The sequence below is a fragment of the Schistocerca piceifrons genome, chromosome 10, assembly GCF_021461385.2.
Source record: "Schistocerca piceifrons isolate TAMUIC-IGC-003096 chromosome 10, iqSchPice1.1, whole genome shotgun sequence".
NCBI classification, from domain to species: Eukaryota; Metazoa; Arthropoda; class Insecta; order Orthoptera; family Acrididae; genus Schistocerca; species Schistocerca piceifrons.
In genome coordinates, this window is record NC_060147.1 from 109,688,477 (window position 1) to 109,711,098 (window position 22,622).

Genomic DNA, 22,622 nt, shown 5'->3' on the forward strand with positions numbered 1-22,622 from the left:
CATTTTTTATTACATGTTTGTGTAGTACGTAAAGAAATATGAATGTTTTAGTTGGACCACTTTTTTTCGCTTTATGATAGATGGCGCTGTAATAGTCACAAACATTACAGTGCTATCTATCACAAAGTGAAAAAAGTGGTCCAACTAAAACATTCATATTTCTTTACGTGTTACACAATATGTAATATAAAAAGGGGGATTCATATTTTAAAAAATGCAGTTGATATCCGTTTGACCTATGGTAGCGCCATCTAGCGGGCCAAGCATAGCGCCATCTGGTTTCCCCCTTCAAGATAGATGAGATTCGTTCTTTGTAGTTTTTTTGTTTGATGCTTACTTCACGAGATATTTGGCCCAGTTACTATGAATGGACCACCCTGTATATGAATGCCCATAGCTCTCTGGACAATCTACTTATTCTGTATACGTGTTTGCCGATAGCCACCTGGGCTTTCTACAAATGCCTGTAGCCATGAAAGGGCTAATATTGTGTATTAACATTGCAGCAAGCATCAAGTCTTGATGGTGACAATATTAATAAGATCTGTTTCCATTTCTTGTTTTGCAGGGCAGCCAGTGTAGGATGGATGTAAGTGAGGTGAAATACTGGCCAGATGTTAACAGGAAGTTGAGAACATTGGATATTTTTGCTGGTTGTGGAGGTAGCATATATTTGTATGTCATTAGCAGCTAAAGTATGTCATTCATGACCCCTGAAATTTATTATGAACTCCTTTCCTTCTCTCTCCTACTAGGTCTTTCATATGGTCTTCAGCAGTCAGGTGTTGCTGAAATATGCTGGGCAGTAGAAAAAGATATGGCTGCTGCAGAAGCCTTCAGCCGTAATCATCCACACTGCACTGTTTTAATGGATGACTGCAATTTGTTGCTCCAGCTTGTAATGAATGTGAGTAAACATTTCAACAGTGTAGGTACCCTACTTAAATAATTAGACTGGAGTTTTAGAGGTATAGACATACTCGTTTAATCATAGTACATCTTTTGGAGGGACAAATCAGTAAGTTGACACATTTTGCATATTTTCATTCAATAACGTCATCTGGAATAACATTCTGGGGTATTTCATCTGTGAGAAAATAAGCCCATAGTTCAAGAACATGCCATAAGAATAATATGTGGCACTCACCCATGATCACCTTGCAGACATCTGTTTTAACCACTGCTTTGCCAAACATTTATTCCTTCATAAAGTTCGTTAAAAGCCACAATGATGTACATAATTACAATACTAGAAGAAAAAAATATATATATGTTACTGCACAGTGTGGTTGTGTTTAGCCAAAAAGGGGTGCACAATTTTGGAACCAAAATGTTTGATCACTTACTCGGTAATATAAAATGTCTGACATGCAGCAAAGTAAAATTTGAAAACAAGATGAAAAAGTTTCTCCTTGATATCTCCATCTATTCTGTAGAAGAATTTCTATTATTATAATGTGTAAAAGATTGTTCATAGGAATTACTAAGTAACATCTGTATATATAAAAAAAAAATAAAAAATAACTTTTAAATGGTCAGCATGTAGCCATATCTACAATTGAATGTGTAATGTCAGTCTAAACTGGCTCATTCCACATCATTATAATTTATCATACAGATGATTCCTGGAACATGAAACTAACTAACTAATTACACAGTTATATCTCATCAGTTTAAAACTGCATAAATTTACCACAGTATGAGAAGACACCTTGTTGGCTGCTTGTATAGACACACTTAGTGTTCACATGAAAAAGTGAAAATTATACCAGTAAAAGCAGCACGTGCATGAGTTGTAGCGATCAAACCAGAAAGCTAAATGATAATGTAAGTAGTCTTCAACTAACAATTAAAGTCCTAATGAGAGATGTGAAAAACCTACCCATGTGATCCATCAAAAAATCATGTATACTTTCACATGATAGCCAAACTGTTCCAAATATGAATATGAAAAAAACTAACATCTACAAATATTATGAACTGTTATCACTACAAAAATCATGCACATTTATGAGTGATAGTCAAATAAAATTACTGCTGAAAGAGGTGTTAGTGATAAACTTGAAAATGTGAAGTGTGATGGCAATGAAGTTCATGTTGTTGTTGTGGTCTTCAGTCCTGAGACTGGTTTGATGCAGCTCTCCATGCTACTCTATCCTGTGCAAGCTTCTTCATCTCCCAGTACCTACTGCAGCCTACATCCTTCTGAATCTGCTTAGTGTATTCATCTCTTGGTCTCCCTCTACGATTTTTACCCTCCACACTGCCCTCCAGTACTAAATTGGTGATCCCTTGATGCCTCGGAACATGTCCTACCAACCAATCCCTTCTTCTAGTCAAGTTGTGCCACAAACTCCTCTTCTCCCCAATTCTATTCAATACCTCCTCATAAGTTATGTGATCTACCCATCTAATCTTCAGCATTCTTCTGTAGCACCACATTTCAAAAGCTTCTATTCTCTTCTTGTCTAAACTATTTATCGACCATGTTTTACTTCCATACATGGCTACACTCCATACAAATACTTTCAGAAACGACTTCCTGACACTTAAATCAATAATCGATGTTAACAAATTTCTCTTCTTCAGAAATGCTAGCTTTGCCATTGTCAGTCTACATCTGATATCCTCACTACTTCGACCATCATCAGTTATTTTGCTCCCCAAATAGGAAAACTCCTTTACTACTTTAAGTGTCTCATTTCGCAATCTAATTCCCTCAGCATCACCCGCCTTAATTCGACTACATTCCATTATCCTCGTTTTACTTTTGTTGATGTTCATGTTATACCCTCATTTCAAGACACTGTCCATTCCAGTCAACTGGTCTTCCAAGTACTTTGCTGTCTCTGTCGGAATTACAATGTCATTGGTGAACCTCAAAGTTTTTATTTCTTCTCCATGGATTTTAATACCTACTCCGAGCTTTTCTTTTGTTTCCTTTACTGCTTGCTCAATATACAGATTGAATAGCATCGGGGAAAGGCTACAACCCTGTCTCACTCCCTTCCCAACCACTGCTTCCCTTTCGTGCCCCTCGACTCTTATAACTGCCATCTGCTTTCTGTACAAATTGTAAATAGCCTTTCACTCCCTGTATTTTACCCCTGCCACCTCCAGAATTTGAAAGAGAGTATTCCAGTCAACATTGTCAAAAGCTTTCTCTAAGTCCACAAATGCTAGAAACGTAGGTTTGCCTTTCCTTAATCTTTCATCTAAGATAAGTCGTAGGGTCAGTATTGCATCACGTGTTCCAACATTTCTACGGAATCCAAACTGATCTTCCCCGAGGTCGACTTCTACCAGTTTTTCCATTCTTCTGTAAAGAATTCGCTATAGTATTTTGCAGCTGTGACTTATTAAACTGATAGTTCGGTAATTTTCACATCTGTCAACACCTGCTTTCTTTGGGATTGGGATTATTATATTCTTCTTGAAGTCTGAGGGTATTTCACCTGTCTCATACATCTTGCTCACCAGATGGTAGAGTTTTGTCAGGACTGGCTCTCCCAAGGCTGTCAGTAGTTCTAATGGAATGTTGTCTACTCCCGAGGCCTTGTTTTGACTTAGGTCTTTCGGTGCTCTGTCAAACTCTTCACGCAGTATCATTTCATCTTCATCTACCTCCTCTTCCATTTCCATAATATTGTCCTCAAGAACATTGCCCCTGTATAGACCCTCTATATACTCCTTCCACCTTTCTGCTTTCCCTTCTTTGCTTAGAACTGGGTTTCCATCTGAGCTCTTGATATTCATACAAGTGGTTCTCTTTTCTCCAAAGGTCTCTCTAATTTTCCTGTAGGCAGTATCTATCTTACCCCTTGTCAGATAAGCCTCTACATCCTTACATTTGTCCTCTAGCCATCCCTGCTTAGCCACTTTGCACTTCCTGTCGATCTCATTTTTGAGACATTTGTATTCTTTTGTGCCTGCTTCACTTACTGCATTTTTGTATTTTCTCCTTTCATCAATTAAATTCAGTATCTCTTCTGTTACCCAAGGATTTCTACTAGCCCTCGTCTTTTTACCTACTTGATCCTCTGCTGCCTTCACTATTTCATTCCTCAAAGCTACCTATTCTTCTTCTACTGTATTTCTTTCCCCCATTCCTGTCAATTGTTCCCTTATGCTCTTCCTGAAACTCTGTACAACCTCTGGTTCTTTCAGTTGATCCAGGTTTCATCTCCTTAAATTCCCACCTTTTTGCAGTTTCTTCAGTTTTAATCTACAGATCATAACCAATAGATTGTGGTAAGAGTCCACATCTGGCTCTGGAAATGTCTTACAATTTAAAGTCTGGTTCCTAAATCTCTGTCTTACCATTATATAATCTATCTTAAACCTTCTAGCATCTCCAGGGTTCTTCCATGTATACAGCCTTCTTTCATGATTCTTGAACCAAGTGTTAGCTATGATTAAGTTATGCCCTGTGCAAAATTCTACCAGGCGGCTTCCTCTTGCATTTCTCTCCACCAATCCATATTCACCTACTTGTTTCCTTCTCTCCCTTTTCCTACTCTCAAATTCCAGTGACCCATGACTATTAAATTTTTGTCTCCCTTCACTACCTGAATAATTTCTTTTATCTCATCATACATTTCATCAATTTCTTCATCATCTGCAGAGCTAGTTGGCATATAAACTTGTCCTACTGTAGTAGGCCTGGGCTTCGTGTCTATCTTGGCCACAATAATGCATTCACTATGCTGTTTGTAGTAGCTTACACGCATTCCTATTTTTTTTATTTGTTATTAAACCTACTCCTGCATTACCCCTATTTGATTTTGTATTTATAACCCTGTATTCACCTGACCAAAAGTCTTTTTCCTACTGCCACCGAACTTCACTAATTCCCACTATATCTAACTTTAACCTATCCATGATAGCTTGAGAAAAATATACTTCTGAGTGATACAGCCACATCTTTAGTATGGTATCGAGGTATGGGGTGGGGCATCAACTGTCTAAGAAGACAGGCTCTTCAGACTACCAAAAAAGGCAGTAAGAGTGGTAGCTGAGGTAAACAGGAGAGAGCCTTGTAGAGAACTCTTCAGAAAAAGAAAAATATTAACCATCTATTCTATGTACGTCCTGCAAGAACTAATGTTTGTGAAATAAAATCGAGACTATAATGTAACAAACAGTAATGTACATAGGTACTATATATGGAGAAGGGAAAATTTCACAGAATTGCAAGTAAAAAAAGACTACAGACTGTAGTCCACATACAATAGAAACCATATTTTATAACAAACTTCCATCTGACCTCAAGAAAGCTAATTTAATCACTTTAAAGTATAAACTTAAGCATTTATTAATAGAGAAAAGATGCTATTCGGCAGAAGATTTCAAGTTGTAATATCCCTTTGTAAAATTGTGTATATAGCATAAGTTTGTTTTTGCAACAAAAAATTATAATTTCTGACCTTCACTATTTATATCAGTGTATGCACTTATGTATGTCAACTAGCCTTTGTATACATGAACTAAAATTTATGACAGTGTCCGAAAACTGATTGCTATATGGACAGCAAACAAACAAATAAATAAATAAAAAAGAAATAAACTTCATAATATAAAAAAGTAATTTCCTTTGTTGTGGTTCTTACTTCTGTACCGTGCTGAGTTGATAGGTCTTTGTCTTCAAAGACATGTTGGAAACTGTTCATGGAATAATTTTTAGTACAGCTCACAATTATATCATTAACAGTTTCCAAAAAAAGAAAAGATACAGTACAAGTTTAATGTGCTGTAGCATCCAAACTAATTAAGATATTCACACTGTGGTTGACTTTTGGGGCACACTATCTCACAAAGTTTTTATGCCATTCAGTCAATTTCAACATGTGCATGTTTGGTGGCATCCACAACAGCCAGTCTGTATTTGAGCTCTATCTACACTTGCATCAGTGATTTAGTTCTTTAAATCATTGATGTAGGTGATATGTGTTTGCCAGACTCTGTCCTCGACTACTCCCATAGAAATAAGTCTATCGGTGCAATACCAGGAAACCTAGGATACCAGGGAATTGGACCATCCCTTCCAATCCAGTGGCCTGGAAACAACCAGTCTAGAACATTTTGAACAATCCAAGATCAGTGCGGCGGTGCACCATCTTGTGGGAAAGTGACTGCATCTTGGTGGCCAGGCAGTTGTTGTAATGCAAACAGCTCCAGTATGATAAGTGTTAGAATTAACTATTTTCTGTGAAAAAAAAGGTCCCACAATGCAGTGAACCTTCAAACAACACCAAACATTTACTTTTGGGCAGTTACATTGTTGTGTCCCAAATACGAACATTGTATATGTTTACCTTAACACACATGTGGAATGTTGCTTCACAAGAAAATGCTGGATTGTTTGAAAAATCTCCATCCTCCACTAAACATTCAAGAACATCCACAGCAAATTGCATACTTTATAGCTTGTTGTCTTGTTTCAGTGGGTGCAACAGTTGCTATCAGTGTGGATACATCTGTAAACATTTCAGAAGGACCTCATTTACAGTCACCCTAGGGATTTTGCAGCTCATGTGATGACCTCTGAACAAATTTTTGGTGTTAATGTCAAATGGCCAATCATTTCCATTTTGTGTCGGTTTCACTTGTTCTCTGTCAACCAGTACGATGCTTCACATCGATGCTTCCTGCCTACCTAAAATTCCTGTACCACCATCGTACTGACATTCACAAGGGTTGTCACTTTGTATAATGTTTGAAAATTCCTCTGAATCTCTGTATCCGATTTGATCTGAATAAACTATTCAACACACTGAACCTTTTGTTGAAATGTAGTCATTATGCTTCACTCATACATAATAGATACATTTTGATGATATACAACATGTTCAGTGACATGTAAGACTGACAGACGTGTCAGCAACAGTATATTACCAAACTCAGATAAACATTCGATGCCTGGTGAGAAAATGAAGAAACAGTTTTATGGTGTTTTTGTCTGGGACATCTGGGAGGCATTACTCAGCTGCCTGTTTGGAATGGACATGCTTCCTCCATGCACAATGGCTCCTTTACATGTGATGTTTGTGAGTTACATCTAAAGCATATCTGCTGAGTATAAGCATTTATAATGGGTGCATATAGTGTGTGTCATGTTCGCTGTATATGATGGTGAGTGAAGGGAGAGTATGAAACCTATGTCAGCACACAGATCACTATCAACAGAGTTCTATGTTCTAACTTTGTGAGACATTGCAGAGGGCTCTGGAATGTAATCCAGAACATAGGTACAAGGCCTGGCAGTTGGTAACATTACACCACCGTGTCCCGATCCAGTTTTGCCTGAATACTGGCTACCTCTTAGTAGTCAGTAATTTGATGGTCTATGGTATGTAGGCTAGCACACAAAGTATTTTTAACAATGTGAAATAATTTGGCTATGAACGCTGGTAGTACACTCTGTTGTCTCATTGCAAAACAAAAGGGCCTGCTTGCATTATTGATCTCTTCAGTCATAGTGATAAAATAAGTAAACAGATAATGATTTCACCATGTATTTTATTGTTGATGACATAGTCACATTCTAATGTAATCAGACAATCTGGCTAGAGTGGCTAGAGGTAGTAGTCACCTCTATATGTGCTGTTCCTGCTTGTGTGACTGTGTGTGTGTATTTATCTTTTCTAAAGAAGGCTTTGGCCAAAATCTCATTTCTAACAGTCTTTTCATCATGCCTGTCTGCAATTCAGCGTCTTATCTTTCTGGTGAGTAGCAATCTATTGCTTTCATATCATAAGTATTATAGTCATACTATATTTCTGCACTTTGTGAAGTGCAAAATTTTTACATTTTTGAACATTTGAAGCAAGCTGTCAAACTTTGCACTGTTTTGAAATGTTATAAAGATCTGCTTGAATAATTATTTTGTGTTTTACAGATAATACTACATTATAGATAACAGCATTACCTCCAAAAATCTGAGTACATGAATATAGACTGCCAGATCATCAACAAGATTTCATTGCTGACAGAGTTGAAGTATGTGGTGTGTCTAAAAAGTTCAGTGAATGGTGTCATATCTGAATGGTAACTTATTGCATGTGTGTATGTGCATGCACATGGGTCTTCAGAGACTTGAAGAGAATTGATACACTGGATGTGACTGGCTGTGTAAAACGACTGCGACCAGTTGCACGTAGTCAGTGTGAGAGGAAGTGTCACAGTGCAATGGGGCAACAAGTAAACATCAAGTACTGTTACAAATTGGGGAAGACTGCAATGGAGACACATGGAATGTTAGTGCTGATGTTCGGAAGGAAATCTGTCAGCGGAAAATGTGTTTATGAATGGTTTAAATGCAACTTAGGATGAGAGACATTTAGGTTGGCCATCCCAGAAAAGACTGGGAAAGTGCGACAAATGCTGGCACAAGATCAGTGACAGACTCTCAGATTGATTGTGGAGGAATTGGGCATTATCAAGGACACCGTGCACACCATCATCCATGATGATTTGGGTAAGTGGGAGATCTGCTCCCGATTTGTGCTCCACAAGCTCACAGATGAGCAGAAAGCAAAACAAATGGAAATGTCTGGTGATTTAATTTCCATGTGTGCCCAAAATCCATTGCTTCAGAACACCATTGTCACAGGAGGTGAGACCTGGTGCTACCAGTTTGATTCGGGATCAAAACAACAATCGATGTCATGTTATTCACTGTCTTCCGCATGACCAAACAAAAGCCAGCTGAAAGAATCCAAGGTGGAAACACTGTCGATTGCCTCCTTCGACAACAATGACATCATCCACAAGGATTTTGTTCCTGCAGGTGAAACAATTAATGCTAGTTTAACCAGTCTGTTTTGAACCACTTGCTACAGTGTATCTGGTGGGTTTGGCCAGGGTGGCACAGGACTGGAAAATGGATGCTGCTCCATGGCAATGCCCCTGCACACTGCACAACCTGTGTGTGCCAGTTCCTGGTGCAGAAGATGGTAACTGTTCTTGAACACCCTCTGTACTGCCCTGATCTGGCTTCTGTGGACTTCTTCCTGTTTTTCTGCTTGAAGGCAGCCATGAAAGGTGAATGTTGTGCAGACATAAATGCCATCAAAGATCAGGTGACAGCTGTTCTGTGATCGATTCCCCAGGAGGCCTTTGCTGATAGTTTCCAGAAGCTGTACGAACGTTGTCAGAAATGTGTGTAGCAGGTGGCGACTATTTTGAAGGGCAATAAAGAACATTTGTTTGTAACTTCTTAGACACTCCACATCTCTCTCTCTCTCTCTCTCTCTCTCTCTCTCTCTGTGTGTGTGTGTGTGTGTGTGTGTGTGTGTGTGTGTGTGTGTGTGTGTGTGTGTTATAGCTCTTGGAAGATGGACTACACCCTAAAACTCAGGTTGTAATCATTCTTTTCAGCCTGTCTGTCTACAACTTGATACCTATTCAGAAGTAGTGGTATGTTCTGATGTAGAGATTTGCATTTCATTCTGAATTTTCAATTAATTTATATGTCCTAACTGTCCATTAAATTCTTTTCATTTTGACATGTCAATGTTGCTTTCAGAAACCAGTGAAGTTCTGAGATAGCCAAAAGTTTATTTAAAATGAAACAATGGAAAATCCATTTCAAAATGATAGTTGCTACTCACCATGTCATGGAGATACTGAGTCACAGATAGACACAACAAAAAGACTGATGAAAAGCCAGAGACGGGCTCCAGCTGCCAGAGACTGCTGTCATGTGTGTGAGAGTGTGTGTGTGTGTGTGTGTGTGTGTGTTTTGTCTATTTTTGACAAAGGACTTGTTGGCCAAAACTCACTTTCTGACAGTCTTTTTGTTGTGCCCATCTGCAACTCAGCATCTCCACAAAAGTTTATTTAATAATGTAATTTTAAAGATCCAAGGACCAGTTAAATTTGTTATTAATTAAGAGTCTGTTGGTAGTTGATTGCTTCACCAAGTGCAATCTGTGACCTAGCCATAAGAGTGCCGAAGGTTTATTTCTGCATGAGGTGAATGTATGTGAAATTTGCAAGAGTTTATACATTCTGCAAAAACATTTGTTACATTCTGAATACATGAGAAACACAGTCTACATAGCCATATTTGGGCTAGTTCAATTATTGACATGTAGTATTCACCTTTGTTATTCATAAGACTTCCCATAAGGAATGAAATTTGTGGGCGAAATATACACATCATTTTTACTTATACTTTCATCCCAAATAATCTATATATGAGTACATGTCAGGCCAAATTAAAGAAATCTGTTTATGAAATCTCCAAAATACTTCTATTTATGTTTGGCAGTTAGTTTGTCATACACATAATAATAATAATTTGTTGTGATATGTAACTTTTTTGTGATTTCTATCCCTTAAATGGTTCTCTGGCTACCTATTGTTACATAGACATATTTATCCAATCCCAGTGCATAACCCCCCCCCCCCCCCCCCCCCCCCCAAACACACAGAAACACACAATTTTATTAGATTGGTACATAATTTTATAGCATTTTTATTTTGCTCTTGATATTCCAGTCACTATGGGCTTATTTATCAACTGTCATTTTTTATTTGTAGTTATCTGTTGCTATTTGAGTTTTCATATTGTCATTTTGAAATTTGGAGATGGTGAGTGGAGCTACAGATGCTAGAAAATGGAGTGCTAAATGGAGAAATCGGAAAATTTCTGCCATATTCTTCTGTTTGTGGCCCTCCACATTCGGGAATTGATGATCATTTAAACACATTAATCCACAATGATCCATGTACAAAGACTATGTACAAATTTCACTTTATTCCCTGTACAACGACTAGCCAGCATCCACAAAAGATAATGTTATGCATCTTATGGAACAGTGATGATGTGTTGCACTACTAATTGCTTCCCCAAGGCATAATCATTGCTGCTGACATTTATTGTTAACAACTGAGACATCTTGCAGACACAATGAAGGAACTATGACCAGGGAGACTGCGTGAAGTGATGCTACTCCACAATAACGCCCTGCTGCACTCAGCTAGACTGATAAAAAACAGTATAGAGCAGTTTTTGGGAAGTCACTCTGCACCCACCTTATTCATTTGATCTTGTACCTTCAGAGCTTAACCTTTTCCACTATTTATTGAAAAACCTTCATGGAAGCTCATACATGGATGAAAATGACCTCCAATCATGGCCTCATCTTAGAACCATGTGATGTCATTTTAACAGCCATGGAATTGAAAAGTTACCCCAACACTGGCTGACTGTTATAAATAGTGAAGGAGAATATATTATTGGTGACTACAGTGTCTGTTACGTGTATCTGTTATGTTTGTTAAATGGAAAAATGCTTTTAAGCACTAACCCAATATTTAGTGTAACCAGACAAGAAGTTCATCTATGGAGAAGAAATCTTCTTGGTAGACTTCCCACTGGACGCAGGCATGAATTACACTGTCACTTCAGAGACAGAGGATATCATTTCACTAAGATACAAAGAAATGTTTACAGTATTGTTCATTTCAGGGAGGCATAGAAAATAGTAAACGTCAGCAGCTCCCACAAAAAGGAGAAGTTGACCTGATATGTGGAGGACCACCATGCCAAGGTTTCAGTGGAATGAATAGGTTTAGCGAAAAACTATACTCACGTTTCCAGGTTTGTATATATAAAGTGTATTATGTAAAGTACACGAAATCTGTTACCAAAAACCACATAGCAACTTTTCATTTCAGAATTCTCTGGTTGCATCTTTCCTGTCATACTGTGATTATTACCGGCCAAGATTTGTTATCATGGAGAATGTTCGCAATTTTGTAGCATTTAAGCAGAGTGTGGTTTTAAACTTGACTCTTAGAGCCTTGCTGGAGATTGGTTACCAGTGTACATTCACAGTACTTCAGGCAGGGAATTTTGGTGTGCCACAGAGCAGAAAGAGGTCAGTATACTCACCCAATAGCAGGAGTAGTTACATTCTCATAATTTAATTAAGTACAGTAGTTCCCCATGTAAATAAACTGAATTCTTAACGTTTATTTTGTAATTAAGAAAACAGTTTGCATTTACTGTAAGTGTACACAGACAATATTTTGGTGTTAACATTCATTCCTATAAAATATCTATTAGAAAGTATACTTCAGAAAATGAAGGGTATGAAATCTGCTAGGACTCCAATTTCACCTTTGTAAATAGAAGAAAATACGTATAGTTACTGAATGGGCTACAATGTAAGCTGTTTGTATTTAGAATGCTGTATTAACCAAATGCAAGAAGACCCTGAATATAAGACAACCCCCTTTTTCAAGAGGCTCCTTATGAAAAATTTATTTTCAACATCTTCTGATTAATCAGAATTACATACTGTTTTACTGATTTAGAAATAATCTGCTTAAACAAGTTAAAATTTTACCTGTTCTAAACTTATGCAATTTACTGATAGTCTATATTTTTATAACAGAAGGAGAAATAAAATAAACACAAAGACACAAACACAAATATTGTAGAACAAAAGCAAACTGGTGCTTTTCATTGATTGTTAAACACAAAGAAATGGTTTACACTAATTTTTGTTTCACCTCCTTTTTTTGCTTACTTTCTAAGCTAGCTATCTGTGGTATCACTGTTCGTAATCATTATCATGCCAACAGCACAGTTCACAGCTGAAATTACTGAAAGTGAAATGGACATCAATGAAGAATCATGGCTGCCACAATTAACAGGTGCAAGAGTGAAATGGGCAATTTGGCAACCCTGGAAATACATTACATTAGGAATCAGAAACTGGGACAACAAACTTTTGCTACTGACCCCAATATCAATGTTCAGTTAAGATGACATTGTGGACTGGTGAGCAACGCACTGTTGCAATGAAGACATTTTAGAAAACCAATAAGAGCTATGTGGCCACACTGTGTGTATTTCATGCTCATCACAAGATCACATGTAGTGCTTCAGTCCTGTTAGCACATGTTATGAAAATATGGGTACAGAACTGTGAGGAAGCAGGTGACTTGGTGCAAAGGAAGGACGGAAGTACAGATCACATGGGGAAGCCAGAGTGTAGAAGAAGCCTTCAGCCGAAGTCCCACGCATTATGCATGCAAGTGTGCACTGGAACCTGATGTATAAGATTGCAATGTAAGGCAAATATTGCACAAGGAACTGTAATAAAACCCATACAAAATTTGGATAGTGCAAAAACTGAATATGGAGGACCTCCCAACGAGACTATACTTTTGCTGTGAACGGTTGGAACTCATGAGTGACAATTCAGGTCTTTGCAACAATTTGCTCGTAAGTCAAGAGGCCAGTTTTGTTATGATTTGTTAACAAGCAAACCATTAGATACTGGCCATGGGAAAAACCTGAAATACTAATGTGAATCAAGTATAAATGGGATTTTATTTTTAAAAATTCAGTTATTGAAAAACAAAAAGCAATCACAGTTTATTTTTCCACACAGTTTCTCCCAATATAAATAAATTTTTTCCAATGAGAAGGAAGGTTTTTTTTATCACAGCACTGTAGAATGAAGCTGGTTGCATCAGGAGCCATCTGTCCAGTGGATTCCACTGTGCCCTCATCATCTTGAAATTGGTGCCCTCCTAGAGCTTCTTTAAGTGGTACAGACAAACAGAAATCACAGCATGATAGATGCAGGCTGTAAGGGGGATGTTGGAATTGAGTCTAATGCATTTCCTGTAGTTTGAAGACCATTAGAGCTGCAGTATGAGGCATTGTCATGGAGGAGGATGACCTGTTGAATTGGTTCATCTCGTCTTTTATGTCAATATCCATTCCTCAACTTCTTCAACAGCATGCAGTAGTGCACAGCATCATTTGTACATTGCCATGTGGGGTAGCTGTGGTGTCTGAGGCGTCCTGTCATGGTCCGCGTGGCTCCCCCCATCGAGGTTTGAGTTTGGTCCCATAAGATCTTACCATAGATTTACAATTTTTTTTTACATTTGCGAATTGCTCATGTAAAATATCAATGAGTCCTGGCTGGAAGGGGGTGGTGGGGAGAACACACACACACAGTTGAAAGATTCTTACCAAATGACAGTCGAGTCTTGGCTTACACTGGAGTTGTCTCCCCCTCCCTCACTCATACCTTGCTGCCTCTTTTAAATTTGTGAGTGTAGTGGAGGACCCACATTTCATCACAGGTGATAATTTAACTCAAAAATGCATTGCCTTTTTTCGCAAACCTTGCTGTAAGTCTCTGACAGACCTTCAAATATCTCAACTTCTTATATTTGGTCAAAAAGTGAGAAACCCATTCGGATCACACTTTATGGAACTGTAGATCATTTGTGATGATCACTTGACAGCTCCTGTAGCTTATCCTGACCTGTTCTGCAATTTATGATTCTCTCATCCATCAATCACCTTGAAGGATGTCTCAAACTGCACAAATGTTTTCCTCTCTAATGCTGGTCCAAGGACAGTGATCGTATTGCTGATTTTCCACATCTTCTCATCCTTACCTGAACTCTTTATGCCAGGCAAACACACATGTATTTGGCAATGTGTGGTCACCAAACTATGCAGTCAGTATCTGGAAAATTTTGAGGACTTGAACTCCTTCATGAACAAGAAATTTTATAGTTATGTGCTGCACAGTGGAGGGGTGCACCTGTTGCTCTGCCATCATGAGTGTTGCTGATGTAGCAGTTGGGAGTATGTAACGGCTGGCTCTCCCCACTCCTAACAGTCCCACCAAACAATACTAGAAGCATGAGACAGGCCCTGTGAATTGTTGATGCTTAGGAACAAAAATTGATTTATATTTGATTCAACATTGTATTTCATGAAAGTTAGAAAGTGATAATGAGGTGTGGCATATCATCATTCCACATCACAGAGCCTTATTTATTTGAAGACAACTGCGGCAATGCTGTTATGCAGAGGGGGTTGGGTTGTTTTGGGGAAGGAGACCAGACAGCGAGGTCATCGGTCTCATCGGATTAGGGAAGGAAGTCGGCCGTGCCCTTTGAAAGGAACCATCCCGGCATTTGCCTGGAGCAATTTAGGGAAATCACGGAAAACCTACATCAGGATGGCTGGACGCGGGATTGAACCATCGTCCTCCCGAATGTGAGTCCAGTGTTTAACCACTGCGCCACCTTGCTCGGTGTTATGCAGAACATTGTGTTCACAAGCCAAACCATTTCCATGTGTGACAGTTCACCGACCTTCCTGTAACTGTGAATGCATTCTTCCAATGAGATGGGGCTGCAAACCGTACCTCGCAACATTCCATTAATGTAGTACAGAACATCTTTCCTTCTCATCTCATCTTCGAGAAGGAGACATTTCCTTGCCTCTGACATGTGATTACTTTCTGTGGGTTCATTAGAAATCTCAGATCTTCTGATGTGACTCACACACACCATCCAGGAGTGAAGGATCTTATTCGGAAGGAAGTTAATCAAATTCTAGTGTCAGTCCTGCAAGATGTGATGTCAAATTTCCATAAAAGGCTGAAATGTATCTGAAGGAAAATGGTAGCCACCTGCATGATGTCATTTTCAACTGATGGTCATTTTAGACTGTAAGCATTGTAAATTGATGTATTTTTTTATATCGCTGTGAATAAATTTGTATTGCTGGTGGAGATTTCACACACATCTTCCGCACCTATTAGTTAGCTGTTTCTTTTTTTTTTTTATTTTTATTTATTTATTGTTCCATGGGACCACATTTAGGAGAAGTCTCCATGGTCATGGAACGAGTCAATACATGAAATTATAACACAATTGTAGAAACAGATGAAATGAAATATAAGAAACATATTCAGGCGACAAGTCGTTAGTTTAAATAAAGAAAATCAAGAATGTAACACTGGAGTTTGCTTAATTTTTTAGCTCTTCCAGGAGCTCCTCGACAGAATAGAAGGAGTGAGCCATGAGGAAACTCTTCAGTTTAGACTTAAAAGTGTTTGGGCTACTGCTAAGATTTTTGAGTTCTTGTGGTAGCTTATTGAAAATGGATGCAGCAGAATACTGCACTCCTTTCTGCACAAGAGTCAAGGAAGTGCATTCCACATGCAGATTTGATTTCTGCCTAGTATTAACTGAGTGAAAGCTGCTAACTCTTGGGAATAAGCTAATATTGCTAACAACAAACGACATTAAAGAAAATACATACTGTGAGGGCAATGTCAAAATTCCCAGACTATTGAATAGGGGTCGACAAGAGGTTTTCGAACTTACACCATACATAGCTTGAACAGCCCGTTTTTGAGCCAAAAATACCCTTTTTGAATCAGAAGAATTACCCCAAAAAATAATACCATATGACATAAGCGTATGAAAATATGCGAAGTATACTACTTTTCGTGTTGAAATGTCACTTATTTCAGATACTGTTCTAATGGTAAATAAAGCGGCATTTAGTTTCTGAACAAGATCCTGAACATGGGCTTTCCACAACAGCTTAGTATCTATCCATACGCCTAGGAACTTGAACTGTTCCGTCTCGCTTATAACATGCCCATTCTGTCTGATTAAAATGTCAGTTCTTGTTGAATTGTGGGTTAGAAACTGTGAAAACTGAGTCTTACTGTGATTTAGCATCAAATTATTTTCCACAAGCCACGACCTTATATCATGAACTACATTATTTGATAATGTTTCAATATTACACACAAGAGCCTTCACTACCAAGGTGGTGTCATCAGCAAACAGAAATATTTTTGAATCACCTGTAATACTAGAAGGCATATCATTTACATAAATAAGAAACAGCAGTGGCCCCAGCACCAACCCTTGGGGAACGCCCCATTTAACAGTGCCCCATTGGGACTGAACATCATTACCACTCTCAATATTGCGGAGGATTACCTTCTGCTTTCTGTTATTAAAGTAGGAGGCAAACCAACTGTAAGCTACTCCCCCAACTTCTGCTGTAATATTTTGTGGTCAACACAGTCAAAAGCCTTCGTTAAATCAAAGAAAACACCTAACGTTTGCAACCTTTTATTTAATCCGTCCAAAACCTCACAGAGAAAAGAGACTATAGCATTTTCAGTTGTTAAGCCATTTCTAAAACCAAACTGTACATTTGACAGCAAATTATGTGAATTTAAATGCTGCAGTAACCTTGTATATACAACCCTCTCGATAACTTTAGCAAACACCGATGGCATAGAAATAGGTCTATAATTGTCAACATTATCCCTGTCTCCCTTTTTATAAAGTGGCTTCACTACCGAGTACTTTAATCGGTCAGGAAACCGACCACTCCTAAAGGAAAAGTTACAGATATGGCTAAGTACTGAGCTAACATACGTGGAACAATACTTCAGTATTCTGCTAGATACCCCGTCATATCCATGAGAGTTCTTGGTCTTTAGTGATTTAATTATTAACTCAATCTCCCTCTTGTCAGTATCATGGAGGAGCATTTCAGGTAACAGTCTCGGAACACTTTTTTCTAAGAGAGCTATATGATTCCCTGTTGGGACTAGGTTTCTATTTAGTTCACCTGCTATATTCAGAAAGTGATTATTAATTACTGTACATATTTGCGACTTATCAGTAACACGGACATCCCCACTACGCACTGATTCTATATTCTCGACCTGTCTCTGCAGACCAGCCACTTCCATTACGACTGACCATATGGTTTTAATTTTATCCTGAGACTTAGCTATTCTATCTGCATACCACATACTTTTTGCCTTCCTAATAACTTTTTTAAGCACCTTACAATACTGTTTGTAATGGGCTGCTGCATTTAGATTTTGACTGTTTCTAACGTTTTGATATAATTGCCACTTTGTTCTACAAGATATTCTTATCCCTTTAGTCAGCCACCCAGGCTGCCTGTTTGTGCTAGTACCCTGTTTCGAACGTTCTAACGGAAAGCAACTTTTAAAGAGCACGAGAAAAGTCTTGAGGAAAGCGTTATATTTATTGTCTACTGTATCAGCACTATAAACATCTTGCCACTCTTGTTCCTTGATAAGGTTTACAAAAGTCTGTACAGCAACTGGATCAGCTTTCCTAAAAAGTTGGTAACTATATTTAACATGTGTTGCAGCACAAAAATCTTTTAGACTTAAAATTTGTGCATCATGATCTGAAAGGCCATTCACCTTTTTGCTAACAGAATGCCCTTCTAATAATGACGAATGAACAAAAATATTGTCTATGGTTGTTCTACTGTTCCCTTGCACACTCGTTGGAAAGAATACGGTTTGCATAAGATTATATGAATTAAGGAGGTCTACCAGCATCCTTTTCCTTGCACAATCACTTATACAATTAATATTGAAGTCACCACATATAACTAACTTTTTGTATTTCCTATAAAGTGAACCAAGAACCTCCTCTAGCTTTAGCAAAAATGTTGTGAAATCGGAGTCTGGGGATCTATAAATAACAACAGTAAGAAGTTTAGCTCCACTAAATTTAACCACACCTGCACAACATTCAAACACCTTTTCAGTGCAGTACTTTGAAACATCAATTGACTCAAATGGGATACCGTTTTTCACATACATGGCTACTCCCCCACACTGCAAAGAGCTCCTAGAAAAGCTGCCAGCCAACCTGTATCCTGGTAAAGGAAGCCTCTGAATTATCTCCTTATTTAAGAAGTGTTCAGATATACCAATAATTTCAGAGTCAACATCTATAAGCAGTTCACTAACTTCATCTCTAATACCTTGTATATTTTGATGAAATATACTAATTCCCTCATTAATCGGATACCCAAGCTTTGTAGAAAGTGGTTTCTTTGTTAGAGAGACTTCCCTTAAGCAGGAATACCTATCAGCTGACTTCAATCTAAAAAAGGTACAGCTCTAACACCCACAACTACCGGAATTTTGCCATGAGTGATCCCACCACCCCCACCTATGCTGTCACCTATAAGTTTTGCCAACCTCCCCTTCCCATACCTGTTGAGGTGCAGGCCATGTCTAGTGAAACCTGTCCTACTGATGGACTCCACCGACACCACTGAAATGTGACTCATGCCTTCTGTCATCAGCGCACCCCCAAGTCTCATGTTATTACGCCTGACGGCTGTATTAAGATGAGGCCGATCGTGACGCTGAAACAGTCCCACGAAATGCACATTCGTGTTGCCAGTCTGAGTGGCTATCTTTTCCAGGTCACCATCTATGTCATACTCCCCATCCCTATCAATACTATTACCAGCCCCACCCACAATCACTACCTGATCCTCCTTAGTAAAATCCCTACATAACCCCCTTATGTTAAAAGTCACCTGAGCCAATCCTGCATTAGGCTTCACAATGCTGGTGACCTGGTACTCACTCCCCAAAACTTCCTGCAACTGCTGGCCTACACCTCTACCATGAGAACTACCTAACAGCAGAACCTTCTTCTTTCTCTTAGACTTTGCAACTGTCCTAGCCACCGTAACTGCTGAGGTCTGCTGCATACTTCCTACATCTACAGCTACTAGAGATTCCTCTCCACTAGACTCTGACAGTTGGTCATATCTATTACAAACACCAATAGTAAAACTATCTGAAAATCTCCTTCTCCTAGCAGATCTCTTGCCAACAGCCAGCTCCCATTCCCCAACCCCTTTCTCCCTCCTCATCCTATCTAGCTCCTCCTGTGCATTTTTCAACTGCACCTGAAGGGCACAGATCTTACGCTCCTGCTCCTCTATCAACTTACTCTTGCTACATAACCTGCAGTTCCAGGAGAGGATCTCACCAGAATGCCCACTGGCTTCCCCACTGCATTCCCCCCAGTGAAAATACTTCGAACAAGTCTCACACCGCAATCCACTACTCACGAACCTATGGCAAAGCCCACACTTCTCACTCATGGTAAAATTTTACAATTATTGAAACAAGAAAACAACTTTATCTAAGTTCCACTACTACAATAAGAAGATGTTAAAAACTGACTACAATTATCACAAACTTGCTCTACAAGGGAAGTAACTACTATTATTGACAGTATTAATCAACAACAAATGAGAATATAACAAAATACTAACACAGAAAGAAAATCAAACGTCTAATGACAGTAACGAAACTGAAAGCAGTTCGCAAAAATTTCTTCTGAAGTTATTTCACCGGAAAACACCAAGAACACCGGTTGAAGACTACTAAAGTTCCTAAATAAACTACTATACACAAACAATTAATTAGTACTTAGCTTTCGATGCGCCGCTACAGCTGCAACTGGTCAGCGCAGAATGTAAACACGGGTAAGAGGTTAAGTTGCTCGATACGAAACACTCACAAATATCAGGCCACAACACAAGAAATGCAGAGGTGAATAAAGAAACCACTAATAAGTCACTTATATAGTAAATATTATCACAAAAACAGTTAAAATATATATCTGAAACCTAAAAATAGATGAAAACTTAGAGAGCGATCTCACACGCAGTCACGCGCTTATGACGTCACACCAAAGAATATGTTGCAATTTTTGATGTGATTGTTATAGTGAGACCTGAGAACCCATCTGCTTTTTTCTGAGTAATTACTGGTTGACTATAATTAAAGTGCAGTTACTCATGTAGGTCCTGTGTGCTGTAATTATTATACAGCAGTGAAACTTGGTAGATATGCCAAAGTGTTAATATGGAACTGACTTACGCTGGAGAAAAATTAATTCCAATTTGGCCACCAGGTGCAAATCTGGCACTGTACAGCACCTTTTTGATGTCTGTGATGCTCATACTGAAGAAACTGTGAAAGCAGCAGTGAATAATAAAGTAAACATTATGCCTTTCTAACTTGTTTAACTTTTCCTGCCCAAATTCCATTCCTAATCATTACATATGGAAACATTTTGATATGTCTTTCTCGCATTCCAACCACCAGGTCTGCACGTGCTGGTCAAAATTTGAACTAAGTTTTTTCCAACAGAAATCTGTTCAGCTATAATGCATTAGAATATCTAACTAGTTCTGCTATCATAGAACAATTACAGCCCACACTGGACTTCTGTGTGTGCCAGCACTTTAATCGTAACCACTTAGCATGTAGCATCTACACTGATGTGACAGTATTCCTTCATCTCTCTTCCAGTGATGTATTCTTCCTCTTGTTTTCACACTGACGATGTAGAACCAGCTGTTGACACACCGTCTTTTACCCCCATCATACCTTATGATGAGAGGTGACACAGGTACATTAGTATGGCACTGACCCTTATCTGGATGTATACTACTGTTGAATGAAACAATGTAAACAGTTCCGTCTGAGATTAGATGACACTGATTTTTTTGAGTGAGGAATTTGGCAAAAAATGGGTAAATGTGATAATAATTTCACAATTTTCATGCAATACACTGCCCTCTTGATAAGGTTTGAACTGCATGCACGCCAAGGTCACTTAATAACCAGAAACTGTTTTAGAACTGAAAATGGTGCAGCAAATAAGGTCTGTGCAAAAAATTCTGGAAAATTTGTAATTTTGGGCCAATGATGTGTTGGAGCGAAATGCATTTGGCATCCCTGCACACCTGTGTTTAATGTGTAACTGCCAGAAGTTTCATTGTTGTATGTCTATTAGTTATTGTTCAGTGCTGTATTGAGTAGAATGTTGTGTCATACAGTTTGTGAATTTCAAGATGGCAGAGTTAGAGAAGCAATGCATTTGCATTAAATTTTATGTGAAACTCAAGAAAACCTTTACAGAGACACACCAAATGATGCAGGAGGCCTACAGCGATCAGTGCTTTAGCCATACTTGGTGCTACAAATGGCCAGACAGAAGTTAAAGATGACCCTTGTTTAGGATGCCCTTCAATGTCTACTGATGACACTCATGACAGGAACGTCAAAGGAATTGTGCATGCCAATCAAAGACTGACTGTCTGAGAGATTGCAGAATAATGTAACATTTCAGTCGGATCATGTCATGAAATCTTGACACAGCATCTTGGAATGCATTGTGTTGCCCCCAAATTCATCCCACAGCTCATAAGCCCAGACCAGAAATACCTTCGCCTTGCAATCTGTGAAGAGTTTTTGGATCATGCTAATGAGAACAAGATGTTCTTTAAGAGAGTCATAACTGGTGATGAGATGTGAGTCTATGGACCACGACCAAGATTCAGTCTTAACAATGGGTCAGGAATGGTTCTTCAAGACCAAAAAATGCTTGCCAGGTCAGGTCAAATGTTAAAGCCATGCTGATACTTTTCATTGACTTTGAAGGATTAGTTCATCATGATTTCATGCCACAGGGACAAAGTGCTGGTCAATGATACTATTTGGATACGTTGCAATGCCTGCAAGAAAATGTGAGAAGGAAACAGCCTGAAATGTGGCGAGACAATTTGTGGCTCTTGCATCATGATGATGGCACTCACACATTCATCCCTGTTGGTGCTTGACTATTGTACAGAAAACAAAATCACTGTGCTGCCATGTCCTCCATACCCTCCACACCTGGCCCCTGTGGATATTTTTTTATTTCCAAAGTTAAAAACTCCATAGAAAGGATGAAGATTTGCAATGATACACAAATAATATTCGCAGATGGCATTTCACATGATCCAGCAAGAGGCGTACCGAGAATGCTCCCGGGAGGGGAAACGACATTGGGAGCCCTGTATAAATTGTGGAGGAGAGTATTTCAAAGTAGATCGTGCACAATAAGCAAAAGGTAAATGTAGAAAAATTTTGTGGACAAAGTTCCAGAATTTTTTGAGCAGA

General features: G+C 38.7%; 1 protein-coding gene across 1 annotated transcript in view; it reads left to right on the top strand.

Moving 5' to 3' along the window:
* LOC124718729 (DNA (cytosine-5)-methyltransferase 1-like) overlaps positions 1 to 22,622 on the top strand; it is a 78,878-nt gene that overhangs the window by 27,589 nt on the left and 28,667 nt on the right. The window contains exons 12-15 of the mRNA XM_047244346.1: positions 569 to 662; positions 756 to 907; positions 11,477 to 11,608; positions 11,686 to 11,888. Of these exons, the coding sequence (XP_047100302.1) occupies positions 569 to 662; positions 756 to 907; positions 11,477 to 11,608; positions 11,686 to 11,888 (581 nt within the window). The remainder of the gene's footprint in view (positions 1 to 568; positions 663 to 755; positions 908 to 11,476; positions 11,609 to 11,685; positions 11,889 to 22,622) is intronic.